The 15443-nt window shown below is 41.0% G+C and overlaps 2 protein-coding genes across 3 annotated transcripts; both read right to left on the minus strand.

Moving 5' to 3' along the window:
* Nucleotides 1-1916: 1916 nt before the first annotated feature.
* LOC133492193 (beta-1,4-galactosyltransferase 4-like) lies at nt 1917-7951 on the minus strand. Of its 2 annotated transcripts, XM_061804248.1 has the most exons (7): nt 7510-7951; nt 6537-6769; nt 6262-6449; nt 5998-6121; nt 5337-5440; nt 5088-5257; nt 1917-1942 (listed from the first exon to the last, which is right to left on the minus strand). In XM_061804248.1, exons 1-6 carry the CDS (start codon nt 7769-7771, stop codon nt 5128-5130), a joined length of 1041 nt encoding a protein of 346 aa, XP_061660232.1. In that variant the 5' UTR covers nt 7772-7951; the 3' UTR covers nt 1917-1942; nt 5088-5127. The 2 variants fall into 2 exon arrangements, with proteins under 2 accessions (XP_061660232.1, XP_061660231.1); XM_061804247.1 differs by lacking the exon at nt 1917-1942 and having other exon boundaries at nt 3455-5257.
* Nucleotides 7952-13481: 5530 nt separating this feature from the next.
* On the minus strand, nt 13482-15239 carry LOC133492195 (extracellular calcium-sensing receptor-like). Its single transcript, XM_061804249.1, has 4 exons — nt 15164-15239; nt 14257-14487; nt 13842-13965; nt 13482-13768 (listed from the first exon to the last, which is right to left on the minus strand). Exons 1-4 carry the CDS (start codon nt 15236-15238, stop codon nt 13482-13484), a joined length of 717 nt encoding a protein of 238 aa, XP_061660233.1. The 5' UTR covers nt 15239.
* Between the last annotated feature and the right edge of the window lie 204 nt (nt 15240-15443).

Consider the following 15443-nt stretch of genomic DNA (forward strand, 5'->3'; position numbering starts at 1 on the left):
GGATGGAACAAAATCATTTTGAATATTTGAATCGCTGGTGTGGTCACACCAGTTCGCTGTTAAAAACATCCCATTCGTGACTCCTGCCCCAAATGTGTCAGAAATGTGCAATAGTTTCTTAAATACTTCACGAGTGTAGAGAGAAATCTTAATTTACAGTAACAAATTGTTCAACCCTCAAGTACAGCTTTATATAAAATCCTGTGATTTACAACATGTTACCATCATATCTCTCTCAGTACTATACGTTATTTACATTCACTCAGTCTCCAGAGTTACTCTATCTGTCTTTGGTTCCTGCTTTCAAATATCATCGATCTCCTCTGAGGCTGGTAGAAGCAGCTGGTTGATGTTTCCAGTCTCTGACCACTTTTTGGAATGGTCATTTTACTTTGGAGGGCAATCCCCTCTCCCGTTGGCTCTTTCACTGCTGAGTCCTCATTCAGGCTCTTGATGGATGACAGTAGCTTGCTGTCGTCACCTGACGGAGGATAATCCATGATGGGAAAAGGGGGACTCAACAGGATCAGACTCTGGGGTCTCTGCCGGTTTCTAAAAGACGGCCTTTGTAAAAGATTTGCCCTGTTGGGTTTGGGACAGTCAACAAACACTTCAAGACTGGGGGCGTGTCGCCTTGTGATGACCGGTAGTTCTGTCACGCTCGTTGTCCTCTCGTTCTGTGTTTGTTTCTCAACCTTCGGTTGGGACTGGTGTTTGGGCCCAGGGTCTTTGTTCTCTAATTCCTCCTTCAGATCAGACATGAGTGGGAGAGGGGCTGTATGACTTTTCTCTGTACTTGTTTTAGGATATTCCTTCTCTTGTTCCTTTCCTGACTCCATGTCACCATCTTTCCTGGAGGGAGGTATCTGACTATACTGCACCTTTGGAGGAACGACAGGTACGGCTTTGGCCTGGCACGTCTTTATCATGAAGGCCGTCCGGACTGATGATACACTGACAGGGGACACTACAACAAGGTGAGTGGTTAAGTACAGTCACTTTGCAGAAATTTTAAACTAATTTATAGTCACCTTTTACAAATAAAACATGAAGACCAAAATGGCGACCTTACATTTAGATGCCAGAAGCACAATTTCACAATTTACACACAGCCCAGCTGAACCACTATTGAAAACTATACAACAAAGGATCAAGGCAAACGTGAGGTGATCAGTCACATGTTTAACCCTGGGAAAATGTGCCAACTAGACACAGTATCAACAAACTGCACCCAATAAGACAAACTTTGTACATCATAAAGTTGTCTTGTATAGTGTCAACAATGCTCACGTGTAAAAAAATACTTATCTAAACATAGAAACTACTCTTAAATCAATTACCTAATAATCTTCCGAATCCAGTGCAGATTCTCCTACCCTACAGACCCACGACCACCTCAGCAGGTTGGCTGGGAGACACTTCAACACTGCCATTACTCTGGTTCTGAGGAGTGGGACATACAGCCGACACAACCCAGAGCAAATGGCAGAAGTCTGACCGTATCACTATCCAGAAACCAAACATGCTTAGCTTCCACAATCTGACAACAAAGGGCTTTCTCAGGCGAGCATTACTGGTAAAAAATAAAGACCTACACCAGCTCAAGACCTCATTTCTAATGCTATCAACCTTTCTCAACTACTCCCCAACAAACTACTCTGATGACCTTCCCTGCCTCATCTTTAGCAAAGGACAACATGCTTCTAAGCCATCACTTTATAACACTCTCAATTTCTGCTTCCAGCCTCACTCAATCCGATACTCTTTTCACCTCCAAGACAGCAAACCCTTCCTTTAATCGAAAGCCTAGTGAGTGTGTCACATGTGAGCTTGATGACCAGGAATGGCCTCTGGAAGACAAAGCTTCTTTCTGCAACATAGGGAGAGGACATGACATCATTCTGTCCATACAAAGCCTCAGACATCCCGCTCTCTCTTTGCCCTGTTGAGAAAAAAAAATAGCCAAGGGGTCACTGGAAGCAAATAACAAGCAGGCTTCATTATAGAGGTCAAAGCACATTTTTTTGCTGTAATATTCAGCTTCTGGTACACATGAGCGAATGGAAACTACGCACAACTTAGACATCCTATTGTTTTCCACACATCGTCAACTATGACACTCACAGCAAAGAGCTTCTGAAAGTGCAAGTTAAATGTAGTTATCTGTCAGTGTGTGTCAATTATTCTTTGCTTATCACTGCTGTGTGTATGTCCCAAACCTCCCCAATAAATCCAATGAGGGGCTCCTACTGCCAACCATCATACCCTGGATAATCCAGAAAGTTAAGAGACCAACACCAGGAAACAGTGACTGGTTGCTTTTCCTCAAGTTTCTCGATACTAGTAAAACTACCACAAAAGAAACGCCACAGTGGATACTTCATTGGGCACATTTCAACTTTTTTTTTTTTTTTCACAACCATCCATTTTGTGAAGCATTTATCTTCAATAGGGTCGCGGGTGAGCTGGAGGCTACCCCCATCCATCTTTGGGTGGGGTTCACCGTGAGCTGGTCGCCAGCCAATCGCAGGGCACATAAACATTTCCACTCACATTCAGACCTGTGGGCAAATTAGAGCTTTCAATTAACCTCCCATGCACATTTTGGCAATGTGAGAGGAAAAGCGGAGTACCTCGAAAAAATCCACGCAACCAAGGGAGAACATGCAAATTTCACAAAGACCAGGCCAGATTTGAACCAGAATTCTCAGAATTGTGAGGCAACCGGCCGTGTTTCCAAATTTTTAAAATTATTATTATTTTTAATAAAACCCCAAATTTCCATCTTAAATAAGTTTGGTTTGGTCATCGGGCTATCTCTAATACAGTATTTAGCTGGTCTCATGCCACTGTGGTAACGAAATGAACATAATTTGAACCAAATGTTGTTACTGGTTGCCTATATCAGTAGCTTCAATACAAAGCAACATTGATTAATATTAAAGTATTTAATGCCACATTCCCTTTCTGCACTCTCCAATTGGAATTCAATTTAAAAGAAAGAAAAGGCATTACATTGGGACAGGTGAATATGTTGGTTTCTGCCAAAAAAATTAAACCTTGACAGCGGTATTTATTATCACATGCACATAAATTGTTCCAGAAACAAAGGACGAGACAAGATAATGTCATCATCATGTTACGAACATGCAATACTGGAGCTCTCCCACACGAATAAATATCCCGAGAGGCCTGATTTGACTGCCATTTGTAACGGCACTTACTTATTTTTACCTACGTTTGTAAAATGCAGAAGTGGGTAAATTTAGGATTTGAGTCAGTGGTACAGAAAATGTCGCCAAATTACAGTTAAGGCAACCTTTGTTACTTCTGCCGTCCAGTGGCCAAATGCACGCACTGCAATCACTAAGTCAATTGTTCCAAACTAAAAAGCTTTTTGTTTTGTGTAATCAGGTTTCAAACCCGTTACTTGTGGCTAAATTTACCATCAATGACACCACCACAATAGATCATGTGACAATATGAAAATAATAGTTTATTCAACATTTCCCCTCTCGAATGTATCATATTCAGTCTTTTCCCAAACTCGATGCCATTCACATGGATATTAAAAAAAAAACAAACCCAAACATTAATAACATTCTCATATAGTGAATTGCATTGCATAATGTATCTATAAAGCACAAATTCAAGGTGAAACACCTGTAGCGACATTGGTCATCCAGGATTGGAAATGTGTCTGAAATCATCTGGAAGTGTCATTCGAGTACTTTGCAATCAACCTTTAAATTGAAGAAACATTTCATGGTCACACTGACACAAAACTACCAAGTTGTACTACACACGATGTCACACATCCCTTTCGAGATGGAATGAAATTGATATGTGCATCTCCCAGGTCTCATTTCGAGCCAGCACAGTTGACTCACTCTGAGACGCTATTTTCATTGGTCACATTTTAACAGTTTAAGTAATATTGATCCACCATCCATTAGATTTTCCCGCAAATTATGATAATAATAATAATAATAAGGCCCATTTGAAATTGCACTGTCAATATATATTGTAAAAAAACAAGTCCAATTGTTTCAGGGTAATGCATTTGGCAAGACAAAATCTTCGAGGAAAAGGCAGCCGAGACATATCACTGACTATTTTAAGTATAAAAATTGTAATGAACAAAATCTTAATCTGAGGACAGCTAGAGAATCAATGCGTCACCCAAATCTTACAAAGTCGTTATGCACAAAACCTTGGAAATTGTCACTTGTAAATAATGTGCTAAGTTGAACCTCACTTCTCTTCTCTTCCGAGAACATTTGTATTGATTAAAAAAAAAAAAAACATGATTCTTGGATAAGTCTGCATGATATACTGTAAATAACATATTGTTTAGTTTTGAAACAAGGGACTCTTAAAGCAGTGTATAAAGTACTTCTATATAGATAAATAGTATATTTCATCAAAAAAAAAAACTATCAGTACTTTTGAGGCTACGTTTAACCAAACATGTGCATTGTTCTATTCGGTCTTGCAATAATATCAAGGCTTCGTCTTGTGGCCAGGAGGTATTGAAAAACACATCGCAGGAGGACCAGTGTTCACTTCTTGCTACTTGACGTTTTGAGTCCAAACATTGAGTTCAGCCAGACATTTGGTCATGGATATGTTGAGCAATCTGTACTTGAAAAGTATATGGAGATGAAAGATCAAAAAGGGCAATCTTTGAAAAAAAAGAAAGAAAAATAATTTGATGATTCACATTCAGTACTTGAAAACTTACACAGTCCTGAATACAGCATGGACACAAACTCGACATACCTTAACAATTGAAATGAATAAAAGGAATGCATAAACAACATTTGGACAATAATTGAACTGCACAACGAGGGGCCTTGGACATGTGTTGTTTGACATATGCGGAGCTGAACAAGAATGTTAGAGGCTTACATCTTTTTGATCAGTTGGATTGCCAAACAGAAACTACTTTTAAGATTGCGAAGTGAATTTATTGCACATTTGAACACATTTGAGCTTTCACTTCTGCGTCTTCGTAAGTGAACTGCACTCGCCTGCGTTATACTGTATGATGTCTAACTCACAATGTCAGGTAATACTTTTTTCACCTGTCTTTAAAGAGAGCAGAGCTTATTTGAAGTGTCAGCTCTACGGCTTCCCAATATCTACGGTGACATTGACATAGAGCGGCAATCTCTCCACTGACATGGTCTGATATTTGCAGCTGTTCAACCCGTCCTTTTTCCAAACTAGTGTGGTTCGTCTTAACAGTTTCATCCTGAGTAGGCGCAAAAAAAGAAAAACAATTGGGTAAATTAGACATTGCTGTCAGACAACGACAATGACAAATTACCGACCTGTCCTTGTTGACTTCATTGCCGCTGTCCCGTTTGTGAAACACCATTGTGTAGCGTGCTACGGCAGCAGGTGGTCGCACAATCTTCATTTTCTGCAACTCCACCAATACAAGCCATATTTTTAGGGGATGTTTTGGCTACAAAATCTTGTGACCAGTACCTAAATGTTCAGTATTGCATCACGTCTTGCCAGTGTTAATTTTGACAGCAAATTTTAACTTAGAGTTAGCCTTTCAATGAAAATCCTGTTTAGTTTTGTCAAAATTTTGTCAAACTAATTTTTAGTTTAGTTTTAGAAAACTGCAGTTGATTTAGTCCATTAAAATAAAAAGTCAGAGGTTGCAGGTAATATGTAAACTTCCCTTCCTGAAAGTTTATTAATACATTCACCAAGATTAATGGTTTCCAAAGTGTGGTACAAGTACCTCCCCTGATAGGTGTTCTTTGTTTAGAGGTGTCACATACATTATTTATTCAAAGTTATTGTTGGGGTTACAATTTTGTCATACGATTGAGATGTCATCAACATGGGTTTGGGATTTAAATTACGTAACCAAGCCCCACTGAACTATCCTGCTTGTTATAAAAATTCATGTTTAAAAAAATAAACAAACATGTGAAGCATCTTAAAAAGAGTTTTCAGGGTCTGTTTCCTCTTTCACCTGATGCGAAGGTCATCGTCTTCTCCACCCCAACCCCAGTAGGTGTTTGAAAATCCGTTCACTTTACGGAACTGCTCTCTGCTCATCGCCGTGACTCCTCCGAAGTAGCCTTTGTAATGCAGCCTGACAAGAGGAAACGCATTCTTTTTAGACCCCGAGTATTTTAAGATTATCATAACATTGGCAATAACTCACTAATATCAGACAGGCGTCAGCTGTTTCACACATGGTGTACAGGAAATAAGTCTTTGTCAGGAACTTACTTGTATCCGGTGGCATTCCGGCCAACCACCAGGTGTTTGGGTTGCGAATCACAAATGTAGAGATTGTGATCATTTTCAGGAACCAGGTCCACATCATGGAAAATGAAACAGTCCCAACTGTAGTCTTTGAGTGCCTCTAAGAAACCCACATTCAGTAATTTGGCACGGTTGAAAGTGGCATCACCGGCCTTTTAAAACCAGAAGTGATAATGAAATTAGAACACAACACAAAATAATTGCACGGCATCATTTGATTTGACCGCACTGATAAGAACCTGCTGTACAACATAAACGGCATAGTGGAGTTGTTGCCTCTGTAGGAAGGGGTGCAGGTGATGCAGTAGGTAGAGGAGGTGTCGCTCTCGGTTGCGATGGGGAATGAGGATGGCCACACTCTGTCTGGCCCTGCAGGAGGAAGGCTGATACTGGCCTTCAGTCACCTGCTTGTTCTCATCCTCCACCTCCTTCAGTTTCAGGGAGGGCTGAAAGTTCAGCTTCACTGCACCTTCTGTCAAATTCGAATGCATTCACCAAGAGTCACATTATGCCTCAGCGTAGATTATGAAAGCTTAGTTTGTGCATTTCATTTTTCTTTGGCTTTTTGTGACACTGATGACAAAAGAAGGACCGGCCATAACTATATCAAACAGGGAGCGTTAGAATAACAAGGATATCCTAGCATTAACATTACCTGAGCGATTTGTGTGTGCATTTGTCATCAACTTAAGTTAGTTACTTAAGATTTTTAATACATGATAAAACAGATCAATTTAAATTAATATTAAAATGTTTTGATAGCAGCTAACCAGTGTCCTGGAATGGATTCCATTCAACCTTTCGAGGTTCTACATGTCCCTTTTTTTTTTTCTTTACAGTATTTAGTTCCACAATTTACAAGTATGCCTTATTTATGAGCCTATATGATATTGATATTAGCCAACACCCAGGCCCTGTAGGAAAAACACAAATTACTTTAGGCCCCTATACGCTAGGTAGCTCCACAATAAAATGAGACTGCATAACACTGTAGGCATCTATATAGAGAATTCTGCATTTATAAAAAATAATATATTTCAGGTTTGATTGACACTGGCAGGAGTCTATTAATTTCACAATGGTCATAAATCAGGTAACTAAAGCATCTCATCAGAATTAGCGTATTGTGAACACCCAGTGTTGGTTTTAAGCAAATAAAACACCTTACAGGTATATTTTACACCTGTTTATAAAATGCGGGCGTTCACTCACGTAGCAGTGGCGACTCCTTAGGACATTCTTGTAATGGCGTTGAGGTAATTAAGTGAAAGGGTGCTGAAGTCCCCAAGTTTGTCACAACTTGAGTGCCCTCTCCTTTAATGAAAGGCTGTGTTGGCGCTGACGGGACCAGTGTTGATTTCACGCTGCCACCTGAGAATATGGAAATCCATGCCAGCACGGACAGGGACAGAAGGATCAGGAAAACGTACTTCACCCTGCGCAAAAGCTTGCAAGCAGATGAACAAATGCCCATGGCTGTGTGATGGTGCGCTCCCTCTTCTAGTTTAAAACATGTCCTCTGTGGCCGGTGCAGTCAGCCCATGACAATGAAACACGTCGCTGCTTTACAGTTTCTACCATCTGGTTCAGTATTGGGTTTAACATCTGCAGTTGTAGCCTGAAATGAAGTATCTGTGATACGAAAACATATCACCTGTGTGTGGGGGGGGGGGGGGTAGAAGACAGAGAGACCGAGAGAGAGAGAGAGAGAGAGAGAGAGAGAGAGAGAGAGAGAGAGTGGATATGTTAGTTCACGGAGCAAACAAGTTTGTGAAAAAAATGAAAAATACAGCTCACCACAGTAAGCGTAGAAGCAACTTGTCGACGCACCAATCATAAGTCTATTCGTCTCCATTCATGTTTTGCCATTGACAACATTAACATTCATGGATGGATGGAATTGTCAATTGTTGCACCCTTAAATTCAAAACGTTGATTTTATTCAGTTATGAATTTGATCTCATAACTAATGTACCACAATGATGTACCCGGACGATGTCATAAAATTACAGTTCATATAGGAAACATTAATGGGTTAAGTTTAAGGAGACAAAAAACATATTTTACGCCTCCTGAATGAAAATGTGACAACAATGCAGCTTGGAATCAGATTGCATATTTATTTGAATTGTCTGCATGTTACCTCCTTTCTATAATTCAATTTTTTGCATCGCTTGTCTTTACTCTGACAATGATGACAGCACTGCTCAGACATAAATTAAAATAAATGCTCAGTCGACACTTAATTAGGTATATTTCCTCAAGCAATCCCTTTTCTATAAACTTCCTTCTCATGACGGTCACAGAGAGCAAGAGAAGCTGGGAATATCCTGAACTGGTTCCCAGTCAAGCACAACATGGCACACAGTGATATTTGACAGTGATTCACAATCATGTTCCCAGAATTCTCCAGAAAAACGTCCTTGCAGAAAATCCATCCATCTATTTTCTGCGCCGCTTATTCTCACGATGGTCATGGGAGTGCTGGAGCCAATCCCAGCTGTCATCGGCCAGGAGGTGGGGTACACTCTGAACTGGTTGCCAGCTAATCGCAGTTCACATGGAGACAGACAACAGTTGCACACACAATCACATCCATCCATTTTCTTATCAGCTAATCCTCACAAGGGTCGCGGGAGTGCTGGAGCCTATCCCAGCTGTCAACGGGCATGAGGCGGGGTGCACCCTGAACTGCTTGTCAGCCAATCACTGGGCACATCAAGACAAACAGCCGCACTCACAATCACACCTTGGGGAAATATAGAGTCTCCAATAAATGCATGTTTTTGGGATGTGGTAGGAAACCGGAGTGCCCTGAGAAAACCCACACAGGTGGGAATGGGATTGAAACCTGGACCTCAGAACTGTTAGGCCAACGCTCTACAGCTGCTCCACCGTGCCGCCCGTATAAAAGCACAAGATGGAATTTTATTTTGTCCATTTAAAAAAAAGCAAAATCGGAAACTTGTGCTCGCCACATGAAATGACGTAACAGTACAAAAACTGGTGATCCAACATTCCTTCTACAAGAGAAAACACTTTGTTTACCCAAGTAGTTACCTTCATCTGTCACTATCTTTTTATACAAAATATCTAATTAAATGTAGTGGACAAATGTGATGCAAGTGACTTTCAGTTGTGTGTGTGTGTGTGTGTGTGCATATATATATGTATATATACAATTATTTGAAATGGAAATTACTTGAAATTTTCCTTGAAGTCAGCATCTTTCGAGGATAAGTGGAAGTAGCACTGGCTAGCTCCGAGCAGCATCTCAACTTAGCATGACAGACGTACAGCATTACACAACATTTGTCATCACGGCAAGAAGAAAAGGGACAGACGTACAAGTAAGTGTCCGTTCACCGCTCAGAAAGTCGGCATGTCCTCCTCCACCCGGATGCCCCCCATGTTTGCACACAAACCGCACATCGTTACCTCCATTACAAGTTGCCCACTTCACTGGTAGCTTCTCCCTTTCTGTCTAGCTGGCTAACGTTAGCTGAAGAAAGAGCAATTTGCTTCAAATGTGGTCAGTCTGGACAGCCCGCAGGACATTAAAAGGGTCGCTTTGTGTTCCAGTAAAAGCAACCTGGCCCGTCCTATGTTTTACGAGACTTTTTGTTGCCACTTCTCCTGCTATCAAGTCAACGCAAATACATGCATGGACAGTATCCTGGATGGGGCTTGCATAATTAAACTGCAGCATTTAAAATTTCGATATATAGTACAGTGGTCCAGTTATTCGCAAACGTTTTGCATAGAGTTGTAGTCAGCTCTCCAATTACCATCATATTGCCCAACATTAAAATACATAAAATAGCATGTCACGCTCCAGATTTGATGGATTAAACATACACTTAAATGTTTAAAAAAACTAAGTTCTTAATAATTAGATGTGAATGTACTCAGATTTAAAGTTAAATACAACTGAACTGAACTCAGGCAGTGATTCTATCACTCAAGACCTGAGGCCGTTTGTGTACCACTAGTGGTAATCATACTCCACATTGAGAATCATTGCAGTACAGTATACTACACTACTTTTTTTTCTTTTTCCTCTGCAGACCGATTGACTGGACAGAAAAGGGGAATTGGTGTGCAAACCACAGCAGAACAATAGTTACATAGTCTTGATATTTGACGACAAGCAATGTTACACAATCAAATTGCATTTTCTTTGGGGGCACCCATTGAGGACATGAGACAACTCACAAACAGGACAAGATCCGAGAGGAGAGTAAAGGGCCAGGTAGGACAGGATGTGGGAAATTAGCTATTGTTATTGTTCGTGTCCCCAGCACTTCTGAGTTATCTCACTTGGATTGGAAAAGAAAGGAAAGCTCCAAAGAGGAAAAAAATAATCATAAAAAAAATTGTGATCGAGTGTCATCAGCAGGTTGCAAAAGAGAGACTGGAAGAAAGGCATAAAAGTGGAAGTCCCTGTTGTGAAATTTGCTGTTCAGCTCCCGAGAACAGCAAGTTCTGCAAAAAGTACCAAAACACTAAAGAGATGAACATGTCCATTCAAAGGTTTACAGCCAGTCAAATTTAGTTAACCTGTAAAGATAATGAATCCTGATTAATCTTGTTTGGTGAGTAGAGTATCAACATCTGGCCTCCATTAGCGTTCACATAAAATAGTTTGGTATGGTATGGTATGGTGTGGTTTTCAGTTACTATAGTAGGTATAAGACTCGAGATTGGCCATCATACAGTAAACAACAGGCTTTGTAGATTCTTTGTCACATTGTCTACAAATATTACCACAACCTGTGCATGCCGAACTATGGGCAACTTTTACAAATTCTGTGTTATTTTTCTCATCATGAGGTCTTGGCTCTACATAATTTCAATGATCACCATACACGTTAGTGATGTCCTACAGATGTATTCTTTTTAAAAATAAAAGTCTGTCAATTTTTGAGTACTTAATATGTACACATATTATTAAATCCAAGGCCTGAAGAACTGATTGACCCAGAATGTTATTAGAAGTCATTTTTCTCAATACGCCATGGGAAAAAGTGGAGTATTTTAGCAGCTAATCAATTGGTTAAACACTGCTAATACAATCACTTGTAATGTCTGAGACAGATCGAAGTGCCTTTCAGTTCATTGCTCACTGCACATCAGATGTTAACACCATGCTGGTCTTGGCTGGACATTTGTTATTTGGAGCGTCTTAAGTTGTCCAGCTGCTTCTCAGCCTCTTTAGGTCAAACATGATCCTGACAATGTCAGCATCCATCCCTTTGGCTAAAGGACCCCATAAATAATAATAATTAAAAAAAAAAATAACTCAGCTGTTTAAAGAAAGCTCGATCTGTATAATATTATTTTGTATCCAAACTATATTTAATTAAAAAAATATTTATTTTTAACTGTTTTGATCATGATTGTGCCTTGTGACGATGACTTCCCATCTTCGAAACTGCTGATAACTGCAGTATTTAGATTAATACAGTGCCATAAATAAGTTGACAAAGTTGTTTTGGTGGTTTAATTTTAGGCTTTATTTTACTGTAGAAAAAAAAAGCCAGGACCAAAATAGCTTCATGTGTGCATCGCAAAGGAAATAAGCCCACTTTGTTCTCTTGACAATTGGCTCAGTGGTTTGAAACAAATAATTCCATCCTTGAAGGTGACCCGGATCCCTTTTTCTCCCCCCTAGACATTAAGGCTGTTTATACTGTAGGTTTGTTGTCTGAATAGCATTTGCATGTCAGGCACTTCTGCGCTGTTTGTTCTTGTCACACACTTGTGATAAGTACTGGAAGTTCTCTCTAGCTGGGCCTTTAATAAATAGTTGCAATAAAAATGTGAATATTTGGATGTCACAGTGAACAACTGGTTAGGAGATCTACCTCACATTTCTGAGGACGTGGATTTAAATCCAGCCTCACTTGTGTGGAGTTTGCATGTTCTCACCATACCCGAAACAATGTAGTAGAAATGTTATTTACTTTTTCAATCTATTCTATGCTGACAATGTATAGTGGCAGGCAGAAGAATTTAATGTTCTTCCACTAGATGGCGGAGGTACAATTAACCTGTGTATCCACCTATAGCTCTACCTGCATGCAACTTTGTTCTCAATTTCACAGACCCAGATTCCATCCATCCATCCATCCATGTTCTCCACCGCTGATCTTCACGGGGGTCGCAGAGAGTGCTGGAGCCTATCCCAGCTGTCAACGGGCAGAAGGCTGAACTGGTTGCCAGCTAATCGCAGGGCACACAGACACAAACAGCCATGCTCACAATCACACCTTGGGGCAATTTTGAGTGTCCAATTAATGTTGCATGTATTTGGAATGTGGGAGGAAACCACAGTGCCCGGAGGAATCCCGCGCAGGCACAAGGAGAACATGCAAACTCCACACAGGCAGGTCTGGGATTGAACTCGGGACCTCAGAACTGTGAGGCCAACGTTTTAGCAGCTGATCCACCATGCCGCCACACAGATTCCACATAAAGTTTTGTTTTTTTTTTGGTGACAATTTTGTTTGGTGCTATGCTGTGTGATTTTTCAAATGTAAAATATGTACCTTAGCTAGCGCTGGAATATGTCAAGTTCAATAACATGATAGATTGATCCTTGGGAGATTGTATGACAGACCACCTAAGATATAAGCACCACACCAAAATAATTTTTTTTTAAAATAATGTTTTAATACAAAATATGCATTAAGCACACAATGACAAGTATTTGATGGGTCGATGTTTTAGGGGGGTTTTCATTCCTTTTTAAAGTCCCCAAAAACAAAAGGTGTAACTGAGAGGTAAGAAATCACATTAAAGAACTCCTTCTCGACTCCTCAAAGCTGAAAGACAACTTGACTGTCCCGCTACCAAAGCTCACTCTTGGCTTGTTCCTTCCATAGGTTGTCTCGCCACCGTCAGCGTTCGTCTTGAGGCTGATGGAGGATGACGGGGAGGAGGAGGATGATCGTCCGACGCTACCTGACTTTTTTCTGGACACCGTGCCCTGTTTCAGTGTGGCCTTGGCAGCCACTTTGAAGGCATGGGCTGCTGTACTGCACCTGACTTCCTCTATTGTGTTCCTGGACGATTTAAATAGGATGATGTAGACCTTGTTGAAAAAAATACACGCCAGCATCCCGAAGCTGGACGCCAGAATCGCAATGACCTCCACTGCCGAAACAAACTTCCCGTAAGTACTAAAGTAAGCGGGATAAGATAAGTGAGCTGGAGAAACAACAGATAAGCGAGAAGAGGAGCAAGTAGGACAACTCTCGGTTTGTGGCCTTCACTATGGGGGTGTTGCGGAATTTGACGAACACTCCTATGACAACAGCTGTCAAGACAACACCAAGTACTGCACATATGGCCAAAGCTATCCCAAATGGTTCATTCCAGGACAGAAACTCAATTTCCTTTAAAAAGCACAAGGTGTGGTTCCCACTGGACCAGGAGTTATTGGGACATTTGGTGCAAATGCTGGAATCTGTGTGCAAAATGTGATGAGCATGAGAATGATTTTTCAAGAGAGGAACATAAACATCTGCTCATCAGCATACCTTTGTGGTTACTGAACTCTCCATCTGAGCACTCAGTGCATTCAAAGCAACAAGTGGGCATACTGTCTAGGATGCCCTTCCTGGTGCCCGGTTCACAATCCTCGCTGCAATTGGAGAATGGAACCTAACAGATTAGAAACAGACACATGTTGTCTAAGAAAGGGGGCACAATTGTTATCAATGAAAGGTGACATCCAGACATTTATTCAGCCGTACATCCATTTTCGATAGAGTACTGTTAATCCCATTTCTGGTCATGGCCAGTGTGAAAGAGGCAAATGTGTGTCACACTGTTAATTATCACGCTATTCTTCTTACATAGCCCTGTGTAAAAACATAAACCAGATCTGGTATTTCTGTTCCAGACTGAAGTGAAACTTTTTAAAACTAACCCGGACAAAACATTGCATTGTACCTCAATAGAGTATCCATTCCAGAGGATCTTTGTCTTGTCAATGACCAGCTTGGCTCCCCTCTTTGAATGAATATTATAATATCCAACCTCCTCAAACACCACAGAACCATCTTCAGCAGATCTGTGCCAGTTGATTATTGTGTAGTTTGCTGCCAAGTCAAAGTTCTCATCAAAACGCATCTTTTCTCCTGCACTGTTGGTATATTTCAGATGTCGGAGCTGTTTTAGAACCTGTATACCAAAGAGCAAAAAAAAAAAAAAAAAAGGTTGTAATTAAGGGTCCCCTACCATCAATTTTATTATTTTATGTTTACAACCTTTGATAGATTTTACGTTGTAAAATAATTTGGTTTGGAAATGCCCAGAATGTCCTTTTTCAAGATGATCTATTTGGTCTTTGCCCCACGGTATTTGCAATGGATGGACTTGTCATTACTAGGATACATGTAAATATCTTTGCTCTGATTGTATTGCTTATGTTTTCCAGATTAAATTTGGAAAACAGCTTGCCACTGATTACTCCATATGGTGGCTACAAGTGTCTCGAAGCTTGTGGTGCCCAAGCAAAAACACAATGTGGCATCCTTTAATATTTTCCCATCACTGTGAAGCACAATTAATCAAGTGTTGGATTGTTGCCACATTAATAGGAACGTTGCTGAAAATTAAGAGAGGATTATCACGTCCCATCGGAATGAGAGTAGGACCCAAATGCAGGACTCGGAAGATGCAAGGTAGTTCAAGGAGACACGTTTATTATATGCAGAGGTAGGGGATCGAGCAGGCAGTCCGGTGCAGCAGCGGTAGTTGGGACGTCGGGGGAAGAGAGCAGGTGAGCGGGCAGGCAGGAGTCGGTACACAGGAGAACAATCAAAGCAGGCAGAAGTAACGAAGCAGTCAGGCTTACAAGGTTGTCGGAGAACTGACGAAGGTCGGTACACACAGGTTCAATTAGGGATACCGGAGCACACGAACGGGACATGAAGATCAACAAACTGGCCCGGCCAGTTGTCATCGCGGTCATATAAATCCACAGCATAATCAGGCTGCATGAGGCGCAGGTGTGCACCTTCCAATCAGCGCACCTGCGCGGACACCCGCACAGGTCGTGCTGGAGCGGCAGGATCATGACAGTACCCCCCCCACCCCTCAAAGGCACGGCTCCCAGACGTGCCTAAACGAAAAAA

The sequence above is a fragment of the Syngnathoides biaculeatus genome, chromosome 18 (assembly GCF_019802595.1).
Source record: "Syngnathoides biaculeatus isolate LvHL_M chromosome 18, ASM1980259v1, whole genome shotgun sequence".
NCBI classification, from domain to species: Eukaryota; Metazoa; Chordata; class Actinopteri; order Syngnathiformes; family Syngnathidae; genus Syngnathoides; species Syngnathoides biaculeatus.